This window comes from Arvicanthis niloticus, chromosome 18 (assembly GCF_011762505.2).
Source record: "Arvicanthis niloticus isolate mArvNil1 chromosome 18, mArvNil1.pat.X, whole genome shotgun sequence".
Lineage (NCBI taxonomy): Eukaryota > Metazoa > Chordata > Mammalia > Rodentia > Muridae > Arvicanthis > Arvicanthis niloticus.
In genome coordinates, this window is record NC_047675.1 from 36,722,864 (window position 1) to 36,737,301 (window position 14,438).

The 14,438-nt window shown below is 51.8% G+C and overlaps 1 protein-coding gene and 1 long non-coding RNA gene across 4 annotated transcripts in view; one reads left to right on the forward strand and one right to left on the reverse strand.

The window, feature by feature from the left end:
• The window catches only part of Vac14 (VAC14 component of PIKFYVE complex), a 102,814-nt gene extending 88,897 nt beyond the window's left edge, over positions 1 to 13,917 (forward strand). Inside the window, exons 15-20 of one of the 3 annotated variants that reach the window (XM_076915887.1) lie at positions 3,356 to 3,530; positions 4,731 to 4,849; positions 6,019 to 6,098; positions 8,646 to 8,796; positions 8,945 to 9,099; positions 13,327 to 13,473. In XM_076915887.1, coding sequence (XP_076772002.1) covers positions 3,356 to 3,530; positions 4,731 to 4,849; positions 6,019 to 6,098; positions 8,646 to 8,796; positions 8,945 to 9,099; positions 13,327 to 13,337 — 691 coding nt within the window. In that variant the 3' untranslated portion in view covers positions 13,338 to 13,473. Of the gene's footprint in view, positions 1 to 3,355; positions 3,531 to 4,730; positions 4,850 to 6,018; positions 6,099 to 8,645; positions 8,797 to 8,944; positions 9,100 to 13,326 lie in introns of all 3 variants that reach the window. The other 2 variants (XM_034522500.1, XM_076915888.1) reach the window with 2 other exon arrangements.
• Positions 82 to 6,400, reverse strand: LOC143434978 (uncharacterized). Its single transcript, XR_013104893.1, has 2 exons — positions 5,360 to 6,400; positions 82 to 5,283 (listed from the first exon to the last, which is right to left on the reverse strand). It is a non-coding gene; the product is annotated as an uncharacterized LOC143434978 (long non-coding RNA).
• Positions 13,918 to 14,438: the final 521 nt, after the last annotated feature.

Consider the following 14,438-nt stretch of genomic DNA (forward strand, 5'->3'; position numbering starts at 1 on the left):
GTCCTCAATCACTCTTCCATAAGACTCGTTAAGGTGGGGTTGTCAATCAAACCCAGAGCTTACAGATATGGCTAGTCTAGCCAAGGTACTCTAAGGATTTTATTTCCATCTTCTGAGGCTTGCTATCACACACACACACCTGACATTTTCATGCATTTGGGGAATCCAGATTCAGGTCCTTGCACTTACATACTGTAACCACTGAGCCACTCCTAGCCTCTGTACATGAAGCCTTTGAACAAACTGAGCAAGGTCCCTTTGCACAGTAAAATCCAGCATGGTGGTAGAGCAGCTGCTGCGAATCTGGCTCTCTTAGTTAGAGGCACTTGAGGGTTACCAACAAGACCTTGCCTTTGTATCTCGTATTCTAGTGTGAGAGACAACAGCCTAGCAAAAGCACAGTCACAATGACCAGTGCTCTGAAAGAAATGGGACCTGCTCTTAGAGGTTGGCAGAGAGAGAAGGCAGGCACAGCAGACCCAGGCTTCCCCAGGGTGCAAAGTGGACTTGAGACCTCAATGGCCAGAAGTCAGCATAAGAGATGTGGTGAGGTCCACATCAGAAGACCAGCCTAGCGGCTGAGGTGTCCCTAGCAAAGGATGTCAAGCTGAGACTGGAGAGATTTTGTGCTTAGCAGCAGGAGCTAAGCTTCACAATAGATCCAACAGGAAACCATAGCTGAGGCCCTAAGAAGTGGAGAGGCTGGCTTGGGTTTGCCTTTTTAGATTTGTCAGAGCTGCCATGGGAGGAGCTAGAGAGAGAAGGCTTAGCCATGTGAGTTCATACTGCTTTTACAGAGGACCCAAGCTTGGTTCCCAGCACCCACACCAGGCATCTCACAATCATCTGTAACTGCAACTCCAGGGGAATTGGAGGTCCCCAGCTTCTATGGGTACCTCTAATAAGACACACAAAGAGACACGTAATTAAAAATAATGAAAATAAGTATTTTAAAATAAAAATTTTAAATGAGCAGGAAGTCAGACTGAGAGGTGTCTTAGGACTGACTCAGCAAGGCATGGCTAGCTTTTTCCCTGGGCAGTGGACCATTCCCAGAGGAGATGATGCTGAGGTGGGGTGAGAAGGCAAAGCCCTGAGTGCATGGGATGATGAAGCACTGGTGATCATGAAACTGGGTTGGCAGTGTAGTGGTGTTTACTACTACAGGAAGGTAAATCTGCAGGGACACCAAGAGTTGCATTGTGGCCCTGTGAAGCTCAAAATGCCTGGGAGACATTCACAAGGCCTGTCCCCTCTGGAGTCCCTTCAGTGAGGCCCAGGGCTGAAGAGGCACATGTGGAAGTCACTGACTCTAGGCCACTTTGAACATATTCATGGGACTTGAGCCCACTGAGAGACAAAGACCAGAGAAAAAGGGACGTGGCAGTCGGGTGAGGTAAGGAGGAACAAGTGGCAACAAGATTATTTACAGAAAACTCTCACCCTGACCTATAGAACCATCAGCATTTCCCAGGTTCTCTGGGACAGCAGGAGACTATGATGCCTGCCTGCTTTTTCTCAGCCTTGCCTGCCTGCCCAAACCATCCCCTAACCCATGCACACACGAGTGCCACCCCAGGCTTGGCTTCTGCACATCCCAGCCTGGCTGACCTGGGGTCCTTGGAAAGCATTGCCTGGCAGCCATTCAGCTGCTGCTCTCTGTCATGGAAACGGCGGCAGCTGTGGTCGATGGACACTTGCAGCCATTTGTCAGTACTCCCTCCCCAGCCTGCCCTTTTTGAACATTTCTGCCCCATAGCCTTGGAGACAGGGCTCCTCCAGGGTTGGACAGGGGTAGAAAGCACTGTCTGAGTTCTACAGAAGGGTTCCCACCTGCCTACTGACTGTCATCTGTACCACAGAGGCTCTTCTCCCCAGGTGCCATGCACCAAACACTGTCTTCCCGCCTGCCTTCTGGCTGCTCCCCCTATTGTAGACAGGTATTGCCTTCATTTAAGAAATGAATTGCTATGCTGGCATACTGGAGTCACCTGGCTATGTTTGAGACCTCAGGGCTCCAAGACCTTTGCCCATCCACATAAGAATGGCCATTTATCACCTGGGTGGGTGTGCATTGAAGATTCGGTAACCTCTTGTTCATGGGTCCTCCCTCCTCCCAGCCCTGGCTCCACCCTCATCATGCCCAGACCTCATTTGACTATCTTTTATGGTCTCTTGCCCAAGCCTGCTGGCTCCATGGGATCTAGGCTGGAGACATTTGGGATTCATGGTTTTGCCTCTCCATTACCAAGTGCTCTGGGGTTTGGGGCTGGGGCTGGGACTGGGGGTGGGGGTGTAGCAGAATTGTCTCAAGTCTAGTTGCAAAGCCATGGCTGGTGTTCATACTGAAGCAAGAAATTCAGCCTTGATAAAGTTCCATACAAGAAGTAGCTTTGAGGCATGATGCCTCAAAGTGTGGTTCATGTCATTGAGTACCTTGAAGCCTCTGCCCCTTGTCTAGTTCTGTGGTGTTGCTTCTCTGGTACAAGGACAATCAGACAGGCATAAGACAGCAGCACCAGACCAAAGACCATGGAGACAAGGTACCTTGACCATTAGTCCCTATCCAATAGGAATCACGCACACGTAGCTGCTCACTGCCCCTTGCCCACCCCTGCTCCACCAGCAGGCCCCTTGCAGTCTGACCTCAGGATGTGTTCAATCTGCTGTTATTTCACTTTGCCCCAGGGACCCTGGGAAACCTGCTTTTCCTCATTCTCTAGGTTCCTCTCTGTAACAGAGCCTCTTTCTTAGAGCCCAGTTCTTAACCCCAAGGCTCTTAGTAAGAAATGTGTGGGGCCAATGGAGCCAGGCACCACTGGGATCCAGTTATTTTACCTCCCTATTCCACTTGGTTAACATAGAGTCACTTTAGCCCACAAGTGCCACTGGGTGCAGCGACCTGCATACATCCCTTCAGGTACAGCTAGATGTGAACAGCAGACATTCTCAGCCCAGGAGACTTTTGTGTGGAGACATTCTCAGATGAAGTCTGAAGAGAAGTAAGATCCAAGAGGGCAGAACCACCTTGGTGTGGGGAGGCATTGTTGATGTATCTGGGAAACACACATGACATAACTTATAGACTTGTTGAAGTATGTGAAAATCCCAGGAAGGTATCTCAGTGCATTCCTAGTAGCCAAAGGCCTGACAGTTTTCTGAGGGAAAGGTAGTTTTCCAGGTCAAGGTAGGTGATGTTGGGAAGTAAAGAGATCTTCTTCGGTATGCTGCTGCAATTCCTGGGGTCCCCTTTTCTCATGCATACTGAGGGTCCCCTCCAGTCCTAATAAAGAGCAGGTTCCTCTCGGATCCTGTAAAGCCTCTGGCGTGTAACCTTTCCTGGTTTGTTTTCCAGGCAGCTCTGCCTCCTGCTGAATGCAGAGAACATCTTCCATTCAATGGCAGACATCCTGCTTCGGGAAGAGGACCTCAAGTTTGCGTCCACTATGGTGCACACCCTCAATACCATCCTGCTCACCTCCACTGAGCTCTTCCAGCTGAGAAACCAGCTCAAGGACCTGAAGACTCTGGTACTCCCTTCTGACCCCAGCAGTAGTCTTGTGGGTGGGTGTACCGGTACCCAGCTCACTCCTCAGCTGGTCCTGGGAGATGAACTGGAAGTCTTCACTGCCCAAGTCCAGGTCCACATGCTCTTCTTCCCAATTCCTCCCCCACCATTCACTGACCCTTTTGAAACAGGCTCTGCTGGTTCTGGGATGCTCTGCTCAGCGAAGTCCGTTTCTCATGGTAAAAATCTAAATATTGCTGGAAAACAAAGGGTTAATTGCTCTCCTTGTATTTCTCCCTGCTCTGGCCCCTCTTCCAGCTGGATGCATCTGTCTCATAAAAGGCCTATCATCATAAATGCATCAAAATGCATGACACCTCGTTGCTTCCTGTCCCAAGCTTTGGGTAAGGGTGCCCAAAGGTTGGTCAGAAAGAGCAGAGAGATTACCAGAAAGCCAAGACATTGGGCTTCCCTCAGCTTACAGGGACCGGTGCCGTCACGGGTACATGAGTACCAGGGATTTATTTCCCAGTCTGGGTGTGGGTCACTTTCCTTCTGCCCCTGTCTAGCATAGCCCTACCTCAACCTCTCTGTGAGACTCTCAAGGGTGTTTAAGCCCATGTCTGTGAGGACATCTGAGGCCAAATGGTTTGGAATGATCCAGGCCACAGCCCTGCCTTCCTCCTGTGGTTCCTTGCAGACATTTACAGAAGCCTTAAGAATTTTCCTCAGGCTCAGGGGCTCCCTCAGTGTGGGCTCGTGTGCAGGACTGCGTTCCTGGTCCACTGAGAACACGAGGTGAACTACCAAGAAGGGGAAATAGGATTTAAGGATAGAGAGAGGAGCCTGGGCCCAGAGGAGACGTCTTCCCAGCCCAAGCTCTGGGACCACAGAGTTCCAAGTGACAATTACTGTCATTTTGCCAGTAGCAGAAATACCAGCTTACCAAGGGGTAGGCTCACTTTTGACTAGGCCCCTGCTGCCACTACCACGTGGCTCTGTGAGGCCAGGAGTTAATGACAGGGTCTAAGGAGCTGTCAGCATTTCCTTTGTGACAGCCTGTTCTCAGCTGGGCTGCCAAACACAGCCCAGTGCTGAGCTGGCATCCCAGCTGCCCCCAAGAGCCCCATGTCACAGCCCCTCAAGGTCCTACCCTCCCTAGGTCTTGTGTGGACCCAGTGACAGGGAGCCAAGCCTTCTAACTATTCCACCTCTCCCTCAGGAAAGCCAGAACCTCTTCTGCTGCCTGTACCGCTCCTGGTGCCACAACCCAGTCACCACCGTGTCGCTCTGCTTCCTTACCCAGAACTACCGCCACGCCTATGACCTCATCCAGAAGTTGTATCCTCTCGTTGTCATCCATCCCCCAGGGAGGGCCAAGAGTGGCCCTGCTGCCATTTTCCTGTACCCACCTTCCAGGGCTTGGAACATCACCAAGGCCTCCCCCCAGGAGTGCTGTGCTGGTAGGGTGTGTTCAAGAAGGAGCTGTTATCAGCTCCTTCTAAAGGCCCCTTTAGACCTCCTGAAGGGGAGGTAGGCCTGGAAAAACTCAGGAGTGGAGACCAGCTAAGGTGCGGTCCGCCTCCTCCCTTAGGAAAGAGACAGGTATTTCCTGCTGCCCCACCCCACCACAACTCTTTTTGGATTTTTTGATGGGAAAGGCCTTGGTATAAGAACATACTGGGGAAACCTGCAGGGCTAGCTCACATATCTAAACTTTGGAAACTCCATGAAGGACCAGGAGCCCACCACACATGCATAGGATGTATAATGACCTGCCTCACCAAAAGGCATCCATAGGATGTATAATGACCTGCCTCACCAAAAGGCATCCATAGGATGTATAATGACCTGCCTCACCAAAAGGCATCCATAGATTTTTTTTTTTTAATCTACCGCTGGGAATCAAAACAGCCTTGTCTTTGAACCTGTTTTATGACCTAGGATCAGAACAGGCTTCAGGAAGTAAGTAAGTAAGACTTACTTCCTGTCATGATGGGATAGAAGCTGGAGCCATGAAGGCTTCAGGGAAGGGTCAGCTGTTCTTGCATGGCACCCTTCCACAGCCTCAGTGTGCTTTTCTCTCTCGGCCACTTGTATGACCCAGAAACTAAGAGCCTACTGGCCAGTTCTAAGCTTCCCTGGCCTGCTAATGGGCTGTCCTCTCAAACAGAAACCAGGAGCCTCTCCTGCCCAGCTGTAGGGTCACAATACGTGTCTTCTGGGCCCAGACAGGCAGAGGACTGCTTCAGGAGCAGAACTTAAGGACCCATGCAAAACGAATAGCTGGCCACACCCCATTTAGAGGGGCAGAAAACAGAGATTGGATATCTGTCCTTCCTGTGCTAAATCCCACTTTGAAAGGCCCAGACTGTACACAGAAAATTAAGTGTGGAGAAGGGACACATAGAATTCTAAGCCCAAGCTCAGATGGACTCCGTGGAGTCCATGCTTTGCCTCTTCTTAGGCAAAGACACTCTCAATAAGACTTTTCTTGACTGCCCACTCAGTGGGGACCTGGAAGTCACAGTGGATTTCCTCACAGAGGTGGACAAACTGGTGCAGCTAATTGAGTGCCCCATCTTTACATGTAAGATCCTGTCAGGGCCATAGATCTACCATGGCCTTCTGCTGGCCTGGAGGCAGAGGGGGAGGTACGGAGCCAGTTTCAGATACTACTTTTAACTGAGCTTGGAGAGGGAAAGAGGGTAATGAGCCCAGGAGTCTTCTAGAATGTCAAGAATGGAGTACCCGAGAAGGTGGGATTGGTGATAAGTGGCCAGCTGGAGTGGGATGGGCTGCATGGCATCAGAACTTAGTTTTGTCTTAGGCTAGTGCTGACATGAAACCCATCAGAATGTTAAAACCAGACCCTGCTCTGGGCTGTCTCTAGCTGCCCCTTCCCAGCCTGCTGCTTCTGCCCTGACTCTCTGAGGTTATAGGTATTCCTGCTTGCCCAGGAGCTGGCATGTGCCAGGAGCCAATGGGCAAGAGCTGTCTGGTGAGTAACACCCAGGCTAAATGTGTAAAAGCAGCGGCCGCCTGGGCAGGCACAGCTCTTGGCACCTCCACACATGCAGCGTCTACTCCCCAAAGCAGGCGGCACTCCAGATAACATATGTGTGTTTACAGTGTGGTAGAGAAGCCAGAGGCAGCCCTGCCTCTAGCCACCTTCCCAGCCTAGGTGGCCACCTGAGCCTTTGCTCCTTGGTAGCATGTCTGGGCTGAGTTATGAGCCTTTACCCTGGGACCCAAAAACAAATGCAGGGTTTAAAGATTTCCCCTCTCCCAGCTCCCTCTCATTTAAAGGACCAGCTGCTCTAAGCAGCAGGTGCTGCCATGATTCAGGCCCTGGAGACAGCAGAAGAGGAGAAAGACCTCTTCTCAACCTGTCCAAAGCATGTCCTGCGCCTAGCATCTCACTTGCTGAGGGCCCCACAGGGTAGAAGGATTCACTTGAAGGCAGGTCTAAGCTAATCAGGAGGAAGCTCTGAGCAGCTCATCCTCAAGTATAAGATGGAGAAGATGCTAAGAAGTCAAGCTTCCTCAAGGCCAGCGGGGAAAAAAGAGCTGGAAGTAGGCTCAGGCTTCTCCACAGATGTATACACAGTAAAAAACATTTTTCTAGCCAGGCAATGAAGGCACACACCTTTAATCCCAGCACTCAGGAGGCAGACACAGACATATCTCTGAGTTTGAGGCTAGCCTGGTCTACAGACTGAGTTCCAAGACACCCAAGGCCACACAGAGAAACCTTATCTTGAACAACAAAACCAAGTTTCCCTATGCACACACCTCAAAGATCTACTCTTTTGTAACACCAGCAGGTGTTTCTCCAGCTGCCTGAGCATCCTCCCATGCAGCTCAGTCTTCATACAGCCTGCCTGGAGCCAGCATCTAATCTCACTGGCCCTGGGCTTCTGAGCACCCAGCTATAAATCAGGGCTCACACACGCCCTTAGGTTTGATTGCTTTGCTTGAGTATCTCACAGAACTCTAGGAAACACAGTTGTTAACAGCTACAGTGGAAATGGAGGAAGAGGAGCGTGTAGTCTCCTAACCCAATCCTGAGTTTTTATGGGAGCTGCATTACTTAAGCATGGTTGATTTACCTTGGCTGTTAGCGGTCAGTCAGCTCAACCTTCAACTCATCAACATGAAAGACTTTGTTTTAGAGACTGAGGACTGTAGTTCTGTGCTGGGAAACTTGGATGAATATCAGATAAGTATGTTACAGTATCATCGGTGCTATGACTTGTGACTCTTGGGATGCTCCCACCCAGCATCCTCCCAGACTCCTTGTCTTACTGGGAGGCAAGACCACACTCCAAGACTTGGGTCTACTCTCTGAAGGGTGTGCTTCATTGTCTACAAATAATGTCGGCCAAAGTTTAAGATGTGGGCAAAGCAGTACTACAGAGACCCAGGAGGGGAAGGAGAGCCTCTCTCCAATCTGGTCTCCCTATCAGGCCTTGGCTAGACTGAAGCCACCTTGAGGCGCAGCTGACCCGTAGCAGGTACAGACTTCTAGGACAGACATAGATGCTGGGCAGAGAATGAGAGTGTCCTGTCCTTGAAGGGGTGGTGGTAAGTGGCTATGTCTAAGTTGCATATCTGAATCACCTCCTGGACACTGGGGGATTTGCCGTGCGCCTCACTACACACAAAGGCATTTTCCCATCCACCCTCCCTTAGCAAAGCCCTAATCCACTCTTTCTCTCTAGCTCATCCTATTTATAGCTCACGTGCAGGCACGTGCAGCACCAACTGGGGAATCTGTTACTCTCCCAGCCCCCAGCCCCCAGCCCCCAGCCCTCATTATAAGGAAGCAGCTGAGCCTAGGGAAGGTAGGCTTAGTCCAGCAGCAGGTTTGGGGATCTTAGGCTGAGGGGGCTGCTAGATAGGTCAGTCAGATGGGTGGGTAGGGAGAAATTGGGTCATGGAAATGGCTAAAATTCTCTGAGAGAAGGGGGCCCAGGCCTGGCTCCCTGTGGAGGAGCAGGTATGTCTCAGCCTAGCAGTGCTAGGTCCAGGGTGCTTCCAGTTCTTTCCCAGACAGGCTGAGGCAGGAGATCTGGGCTAGTGGATTCTAGAGCAGGGCCAGGATCCCTGACCCCTGACTTCTGCCCTGCTGCAGATCTACGCCTGCAGCTGCTGGATGTCAAGAACAACCCGTACCTGATCAAGGCCCTGTATGGCCTGCTCATGCTGTTGCCCCAGAGTAGTGCCTTCCAGCTGCTCTCTCACCGGCTCCAGTGCGTGCCCAACCCTGAGCTGCTGCAAACTGAGTGAGTGCTGGGCTCCAGGTGCTGCCCTCTGCTTCCAGGCCTATTCCATTGGAGATCCAAGGGGCTTGCTGAGGTGCCCTACCTTACCCCTCTGTTGCTTAACCTTGTTCACTTTACAACTACCTTTCTTTTGTCTTCAAATCCACAGCAGATCCCAAGATGGAAGTTCTGGGAGTTTTTCAAGGGCAGAAATATATAGGCATGCTTTCCCAAGCAGGCTGGGGGAGTTTAGAGAGACCAAGCCTAAGTGTGAGACCTTTGCCCAGCAAAAGTCTCTGGAGAGAGGAGCTCCAGGGATGAAGAGTAAGTCCAAACAGCTAGATAGAGCCCAGTGTTGGGCACCTCACAGGTTTAGATAACTTGCTATTCCATTCTCTGAGATGCTCAAACCTGGCCCTCTAAGAGTTCAAGCATCATCCGGACCTGCTCACCATCATTCCAGAGGAATAGGAAACAAGAATGTACCTGCTCTGCTAGGGTCCTGTTCTCAGGAAGAACATGGCTGAGCTGCCCAACCTGGCACCCTCTGGGCAAGGGGTTTCAAGCTCCCACCCTGAACCCGCTGCTGGCCCTGGCCCCACAGCCTGTTGGGCTGTGTCTATATTTGGTAACCCTTGGAGGCTTTGCCTCATCCACAGGCATTTGGCATCGGAGATGGAAAATTTCACTTGTCAGGTCACCATGGAAACAAGCAGAGCCACTGAGAAGATTTACGCTGAATGGAGTGCACCCAGCTTGCATCAGCTGCCCTATGTGTCTAGAATTCCCTCCTAGGCCATTGGAGCCACGCAGCAGGCCTGGCGCCTTGCTGCAGCGAAGGCCTCAGTCACTTGCCCGTAGGGTAGATGCAGACAGCCTCAGGATGAGCCTGCTGCACCAGGTCTCTGGTGGCCCTGTGTCTTCCAGACCAGCCTGCTGCCCAGTCCACCACTCCCTGCCCCTTTCCCAGTCAACCTTGTGCTGACTGTGTCTCATCTGCTCTGGGTATCAACCAAACGAACTCTGAGATGTTTGGTGGGTCGAGCACATACAGGGCTCAGGGACACCTCTGTGGGGTTGGGCTGGTGTCTGGATTCTCCCAAATGGATATCTCCTGCTTCTGAGAGTAGGAAGATCTTAAGGTGACGGCACACCTCCTCAGCCTCACGTCTACATTGACCCTACAGTATCCAGGTAGGCGCTGAGGCAAGGAGGAAGGAGAAGGGGAGAGGCAGCTGGAAGGACTCTGTCCTGGAGCAGGTCTCAGGCCGGGCCAGAGACCCTGCTACTTCCCAGAGCTCCTTTCTCAGGGTTCTGGCAATATCTTGTCTGAGGAGAGGAAGGAAGGCTGTTGGAGTCAAGGCAAGATAAATCTCCAGAGAGAAACTAGGTAAAAAGGGTTTCCTCAGGAAACTCTTGAGCCCATGGAATGAGTCTTTTATGTAGAAGACTCTAATGTGGGTCAGGGAATAGTTTCTGGGCCTAGAATGGGATCTGGGCCAAGTTCTCCATAACTTTGCTGTGTGGCCTCAGGCAGATTCCATACCCTCTCTGGACTCCCAGTTTCTTAGTGTATGCATATGTGTACTAAATGGGCAGGAGGTGTTGTAGTAGTCCCAGCCTTCTAGCTTCTGCTGGAACCTGAGAAAGTTGAATGTAGACACAGGCATGGATACTGTAGGTAGGAAGGGACTTGGGGCAGCTGGAGAAGGAGTCAGGTTGCAGGGTTGGGGTGCAGAGGGGCAGCTCACACTCTGGAAAGGGGCTGTGGGCAGCCCCAGCCCAGGGTGGGGCAGGCAGCTGGCAGGCAGCCAACCAGCAAGCAGAACAGCTGGGGAGGTTTTCACACTCACCACCCGTCCCTCCCTGCACTGTCACTAAGGGTTGGGGACCACAGGCCACTCACTCAGGCTTTCTGACCATCCTGAGTGAGTAAGGATCCTCTGAAAGAAAAGCTAGTGGTAGACGAACAGGTGGGATGGCAGGGGAGTGCCAGCTCTAGACTTGAGAATCACCATCCACCCTGCCAGCCAGGTGTCCCTGTTACCCAGTACCTGAGGACTGTGGGGACAAAAGCATGTCATTGTGGTGGGTGAGAAGATGCTTGGAATCCCAGCACCAGAGAGGTGAAGGCAAGAGGATCATCAGTTTAAGGTGTTCTTGGCTATAAAGGCCAGCCTGAGGTACATGAGATACTGTCTCAAGTAAGCAGCAAGGCTGGTCATGATGGCTAGGAAGGATCCCCCCACTATGGAGGAGGTCCCAGAGAACAAGATACAACTGCTTCCCCAGCCCCCGGTCTGGGTATCTTTTTGCTCTAGTTTGCTTTCTATTGCTCCAGAAACAACTTGGGAAGAAAAGGGTTTGTTTCTTTCTTTCTTTTTTTTTTTTTTTTTTTTTTTTTTTTGTTTTTTTTTTTTTTGTTTTGGTTTTTTCGAGATAGGGTTTCTCTGTGTAGTCCTGGCTGTCCTGGAACTCACTCTGTAGACCAGGCTGGCCTCGAACTCAGAAATCCTCCTGCCTCTGCCTCCCAAGTGCTGGGATTAAAGGGAAAAGGGTTTATTTCATCTTACGCTTCCAGGTATGGTCCAGTCACTGAGGGAAGTCAGAGCAGGGACTGAAGCGAGGACCATTGTAGCTTACTTATTTGCTCTGTATTGTTTGTTTTGCTTGCCTGCTTGTTTGCTTGACCCAGGACCACCTGCCCATGGGTAGCATGACCCACATTAATCATTAATCAAACAATGCCCCACATGCATACCTACAGGCCAGTCTGCTGGAGGCAATTCTTTAATCGAGGTTCCCTCTTCTCAAGTAACTCATTTGTGCCAAGTGGACAAAACTAACAAGAACATCCCTCAATTCCTCATCCTTGCTCTAGACCTTTGTCCCCACATTTGCTAATGGTGTTGTTTTAACAGCATGTAGACTCATGGGCACACATCCCACCCTATCGCCAGTGTCATCTCTGTAGCCTGTCCCTGGTTTAAAGGCTTGGGTAACAGGCACACCCTGGACCTAGGACTACCTGTTCTAAGTCCCTCTGCCCACTTAGGAGTCTGATTGTTCTCCAGAACAGCAGCACTTCTACCAATAGCTGCTAGGCCAGAGAGGCCCCTTCCCTCATTCCCAAGGGAGTCAACCAGCAACAGAAGCCCCCAAATGACAACCAAGTGGGCGTCACCAGGACACTCTCACTCTCCAGCCAACAGTGATCAAGCCCTGGCTCAGGAGGCAGTGGCTCAAGGCCCAGGAAAACACTGGCCACAGATGCTGTCTAAGATGTTTTTAGGCAGTGTGTGTCCTCGAAAGAGAGGAAATACGAAGTGTGAGAGGGACTCAGATTCCCAGAGTTGTGTCTGGGAGCAGTTGTACCCTAGTCCTGGCCTGAAACTCGATGGCCACAGCAATGCCTTTAGGCTTAAAGCTGTTGGCTTTTCTCACTCAGCCAACCTCACCGGGAAGGTGCCCTTGTGGGAGCTGTGTCTACTTACTCTAGACAGAGCAGGCAGGTGTGCCAGGCCTTGGGCTGCCTGCTCTCAGGGTGGTAGAACTGTATGTAGCTGCCCATCTCACCTGAGCTAGGGCTGGACACAGGCAGGTTTCTTTCCTGTAATATTAGGCCATGAAATTTCTCCTGTGGCAACCTCTTTTACAGACTAGGAAATGGAGTTTCATGTCTAAGGTCAAAAGTCTAGACCAGGCCTGCCTATCCAATTTCCTCAGCTGCTGTCAGCACCAACCATGCTGGGGCCTTTTCACCAACCCAAAGGTCCCAGGGAGTCTGCTTCACTGAATGGGTACAGTCTTCATGAAACCCTTTGCCAGGGCCTCTAAGCCAATGAGCCAGAATGGGGTGTGGGGAACAAAATAAGGACATGCTGGAGGGACAGCTGGGAATGGGACAGGGACCTGAGTGGCAAGCTAAACCCAGCTGATGTGAGGCAACAGGATTGGTCCATCAGTTGGAAGGACCATGCACACTAGATACACTGCTGTGCACAACAACAAAGGAGAATGGCAGCGGCAGGAGTGTAGGTACCATCAGCATGTCCTGTGGTAAGACAAGCTCTTCTCTGGGAGCAGGTAGTGATCACAGGCCTTGTCCTGCCAAGTTGTGGATCCAACAGAGAGACTTCACTGATCCCAGCTGTCTGCAGCCTCAGCCATACCACAGAGAAAAGGCTGGGCTACCATCTCCCCCTTCTCCCCAGACCCTGTTTCAGGCCCCAGCTGCCTTCCTGGCTGGCTGCTAGCCCTGGCTCTCACCCCAAAGGGAGCCACTGGTAAACAGGAAATGCTTCCCCATGCAATGCCTGCTCCCGGCGGGCGCCATCAACAGCCCACAGGCTGAGAGACATCCAAGCAGCGGGTTGGCTGTTCCCACCAGCTGCAGGAAGGGGGGGGGGATGGATATGGGACCCTAAGCACTAAGGGTCTGGCTGCTGGGAAGATGTTACTGGGCAGGGACCCACAGATGGTGAGAGGCTGAATCCCACCAGTACCTACCATGATGCAGACATTGACTCTGACTTCTGTCCATCTTCCCAGAGACTGTCTGAAAGCTGCCCCCAAGTCCCAGAAAGGTGACTCCCCCAGCATTGACTACACAGAGCTTCTGCGGCACTTTGAAAAAGTCCAGAAACAGCACCTGGAAGTAAGACACCAACGCAGTGGACGTGGGGATCACCTGGACCGCAGAGTTGTCCTCTGATGTGCCTAGCATGGAAAAGGGCCCTTAGAGGCCTAAGAAGCACTCAGGGTCTCTAGGCTGAGTCCACAAGGAGCCTGAGAACCTGCCTCCAGCAGGGCTGGACCCGACCACCAGCCAGAGTAGGAAGGGGGACAGTATTGGCTCTGTCAGCCCCAGCTCCTCCCAGCAGAGCGCCTGGACCCCAGCACTGTCAGCTACACCCTGGCCTGGAACCAATGGCTTCTCTCCTGAGTTGGACCACAGCCTCAGAATCCAGAAGCAGCCTCTTTCTAATCCTAGTCTGTGAGAAGAACTTGACCTTGGCCCCAGAGCACTGGCATGGTGTGTGTGCATATGTACATCTGTGTGGATAGTGCACACAAGCCAGCACAAAGACCTACAGAATGATGTCCATCCCTGCCCCAATAAAGAAATGACAGAATCCTTAAGCAAGCCTGCCTGCTCCTTCTCTGCTAGCACCTATGCCTAGCCTGATTATGCAGCTGCCCTGGGGCCTGACCTTTCCTGGAAAGCCAGCTTCATTCTGGGCCCTGATGGGGATGTGAGTTCAGGGCGGGCCCAAGTCTTCCCAGGACCAGCACCTTCCTCCTGGCCTTACTCTGATTCCTTAATCCTGCTTTCTGAGTCCCTGTGCAATGTGAATGTCTCCATAAGCAGGAATGGCACAGCAGGACACTGCAGTGGGAGGATTCAAAGATAGATACCCCAATCTTTGACTTAGCTCAAAGAACCTCTGCGGCTATCACCTGGCTTTGGGTTCTGGTGAAGCCCTAATTGCCTGCTGTGGCCCTTTAGTTGCCAGGAGCTTGTGCCTGCTTCCCCTGGAGCCCTAACTATGTGTCCCCCATGGGAGTAGGTTCACCTGGAGTCTCCTGGACGACAGCAGTACTTTCCCTCTCCCACGTGCATCCCCACACACTACATTCTGCAGGTTCAACACAGACCCCTA